At 33.0% G+C, this 3274-nt stretch overlaps 1 protein-coding gene across 1 annotated transcript; it reads left to right on the top strand.

Moving 5' to 3' along the window:
* The first annotated feature begins 11 nt into the window (after positions 1-11).
* LOC119664004 lies at positions 12-1178 on the top strand. Its single transcript, XM_038073588.1, has one exon. The coding sequence runs from the start codon at positions 12-14 to the stop codon at positions 1176-1178; it is 1167 nt and encodes a 388-aa protein (XP_037929516.1).
* The last annotated feature ends 2096 nt before the right edge of the window (positions 1179-3274 follow it).

Here is a 3274-nt window from a genome sequence, read left to right as displayed (position 1 = left end):
ACCAAATAGCAATGGTGACATCGCTTCGTACAACACGTCCGTCCAACAAGGTTGACAGACAACATCATAACGTCTCATCACCACCAACGTTCAATGGTACACTGTTTTTGCAAAGCAGCACAATATTGTCGCCGGATTATCCTTTGACTACGGCCAACTACACCGAAGGTGAACAACATCGAGTCCTCTTGGCTGCCGCTCTAGTGTCGGTTAAGAACGAATTTACTGATCAAGCTGTCATTCTTCGTGCTTTGGTCGACCAGGGTTCCGAATCAGAACACGACACACAAGGTTTAGGACTTAAACGTTATCCCACCCGCACTGAAATAGTTGGTGTAGGGCAAAGCCCAACAGAAGGCTCCAAGTCTGTCGTTACGTTTGTTGTAAACTCGATGTTACATTCGGATTTCCAATTAGTTATTAAGCGCGCATATGTTTTAAAATCGCTAACAAGTATTATTCCAGGTCACTCTATTTGTATCCAGAATTTGCCACATTTAAACGGGTTACGTTTAGCTGATCCAACTAATTTTAAACCAGGAAAAAATGATTTAATTCTTGGTGCTGATGTATATGCACAGTTGATACTAACAGGACTACGAATTGGGGCGTCCAACCAACCAATAGCGCAGCAAACTCATTCAGGGTGGATTATTTCTGGAAATATTGGGCCAGTTGTGCCAAAGTTGCAAACGATACGGTGCCATCATACCTCATATGAATTGGATATGTTAGTAAAACACTATTTTGAGCAGGATCAGGTAACTCCCGATCGTGAACTCTCTTCTGAAGAACAGTGGTGCGAAAATTTCTTCATTAAAACTCATTCTCGATTACAAAATGGTTACTATATGGTACGTTTACCACTGAAGTCACACTTTGATCCGACACAAACTCTCGGTCGATATAGGCAGATTGCATTAAACCGTCTTTTAAATTTGGAGCGTAAGCTCGCACGCAATAGTGATTTGCAAAAACAGTGCCATCAGGTGATTAACGAATATTTCAGCTTGGGACACGCTACCCGTGCAGACTCTACTGAACAACAACGGTGCAAATTTAATCAAAATCACGTACCAATAAATAACTCTTATGTATTACCTCATCATGCAGTTTTGAAAGAAGAAAGCCTCACAACAAAATTGAGATTGTTTTTGATGCATTATATAAAACATTAAACGGCAAATCATTAAACAACATTCTATGCGTGGGTCCTAAGTTACAGAACGATTTGGCGGTAGTTTTGATAAATTGGAGACTACATCAATATGTCTTTGTAGCAGACATTGAAAAAATGTATAGATGCATCAGCATGCATCCTGATGACGCACAATTTCAACGAATTCTGTGGCGAAATAATGACGGCCTGATTCAGGAGTATTGTCTGAATACCGTAACGTTTGGTACTGCCTCTGCGCCGTAAACTGCTATCCGAATAATTCAGCAAATCGCCGAAGACGAGAAGTCACGATTTCCGTTAGCAGAATCAGTGTTAAAATCGAATATTTACGTTGATGATATACTTTATAGCAACGATTCATTGGATGTGACAGTGAAAGTTCGTGATGAGGTTATCGCAGCATTAAAATCAGCTGGAATGTATCTGCGTAAGTTTTGTAGCAATGATATACGCATTCTTCAAGGCCTGCATAAAAATCAATTATCGAATACGAAAGCATGCTTCATTTTTTGGTATTGTATATTAATATTGTCGTCATTTTAATCAGGGTTTGAATAGCTTGCTGAAAATTAGCAAAAGCAACCAAATTTTGACTTATGCATAAATATTGACCAGTCAATTTTTGTCAAACGACTAATTGCTAATGCATTGCATATGAAAATGAAATAAGAATATGCATTAGCAACAGCAAAAAACGTAAACTGGTTTCATTTTGATTGCTTGCTAATAGTCGATTTTACATTTTTGACTATTATGCGTTTGGAATAAATGCAACGTTCTCGCGTATGCGTTAGTTGCTTGTGTTTTGCTATTAGCAAATGTGTATGGATTTCTTCTTTTTGTTTTTGTTTTAAGGGAATGTGTACGCATTATTTCCTTGTTGGTGCATTGAATATAGTTGTGCAAAATTGTAAGTAATGTGTGTGCGTACAATTTGTATGCAATTAATATAATTTTATCTGTAATTAGATTATGCCTAAATTTATGTTTTTTTAATTATTAAATTTATGATATATATGATATATATATATATATACTAATTATTAATTATTACCATGCTATTGATGATATGCCTTTGTTTCAACCTCCTGAATGGGACTTAAATTTAGAAGAATAACAACATCAAATTAAAATTTTTAATTATAATTGATAATATCGTTTTTATATTTTTTACCGGGCTTAGGTCGTTTATTTAACACATTAATTCATAAAAATGTTTTTTAAATAAAATAAAAAATTTCACATTTTAAACTGTTTTAAATATTTAGTTATATTTTAATTTTAATACAAAATTATTTATATCACAAATATTTCGAACTACTTCGTAGACCATCTTCAATGTATAATAACAATAACAAAGAAATAAATAGTGGCGTCGGCAATGTCGGCGACTGTACCAAAAAGTTGTATATAATATGTTCTACATATTACTTAAAATTTTCCCACAAATATCATTTGTATTCACAAATATAAGCATATATATATATAAATCATATATATATACACATAGTAGAAAAAGTCTACGGATATTCATAGAATTTTTCTTAAATTACGCATAACTTTTTTAATTTTTACTCAAATTCATTTTTATTTCCTGATTTATTTTAACCAAGGAAACAACAATAAAGTTCCAATATAAAAACTAAACAGTTGTTCTTAAAAAAAAATTGAACACTATTATATGCAAAAGTAGCAATTTTTGAAGTAGAAAAAGTCTACGGATATTTCTTAATATTTACATTTACCGCTAATTTAAATTCGCTTGCAAGCATAAAAGTGTCATTAAATGATATTTAATTATTAGTTGACTTTCTACAGAGTCTAAAAATTAATCATTTAATAATATTTTTTTATATAAGCAATAAATTTTTACAATATAAAATAAAAGACGTGAAATTAGTTTTAGTGAGCGACAAATAACTGTTAAATTTTAGAAAGATGACGTAAGCCAAAGAAAAATTGCTGAAGATATTGGTCGTCAATATTCATCTGTGCAGAGAATTACAAATAACTTCAAAGAGACCAGTACTTACGTTTCTAAACCTCGCACTCGCCGCCCCTCAATTCTGTCAAATAGAGAAAGACGTAGCATAA

Source organism: Teleopsis dalmanni, unplaced genomic scaffold (genome assembly GCF_002237135.1).
Source record: "Teleopsis dalmanni isolate 2A unplaced genomic scaffold, ASM223713v2 unscaffolded_contig_1273, whole genome shotgun sequence".
Lineage (NCBI taxonomy): Eukaryota > Metazoa > Arthropoda > Insecta > Diptera > Diopsidae > Teleopsis > Teleopsis dalmanni.
This window is presented reverse-complemented; position numbering and strand designations above follow the sequence as displayed.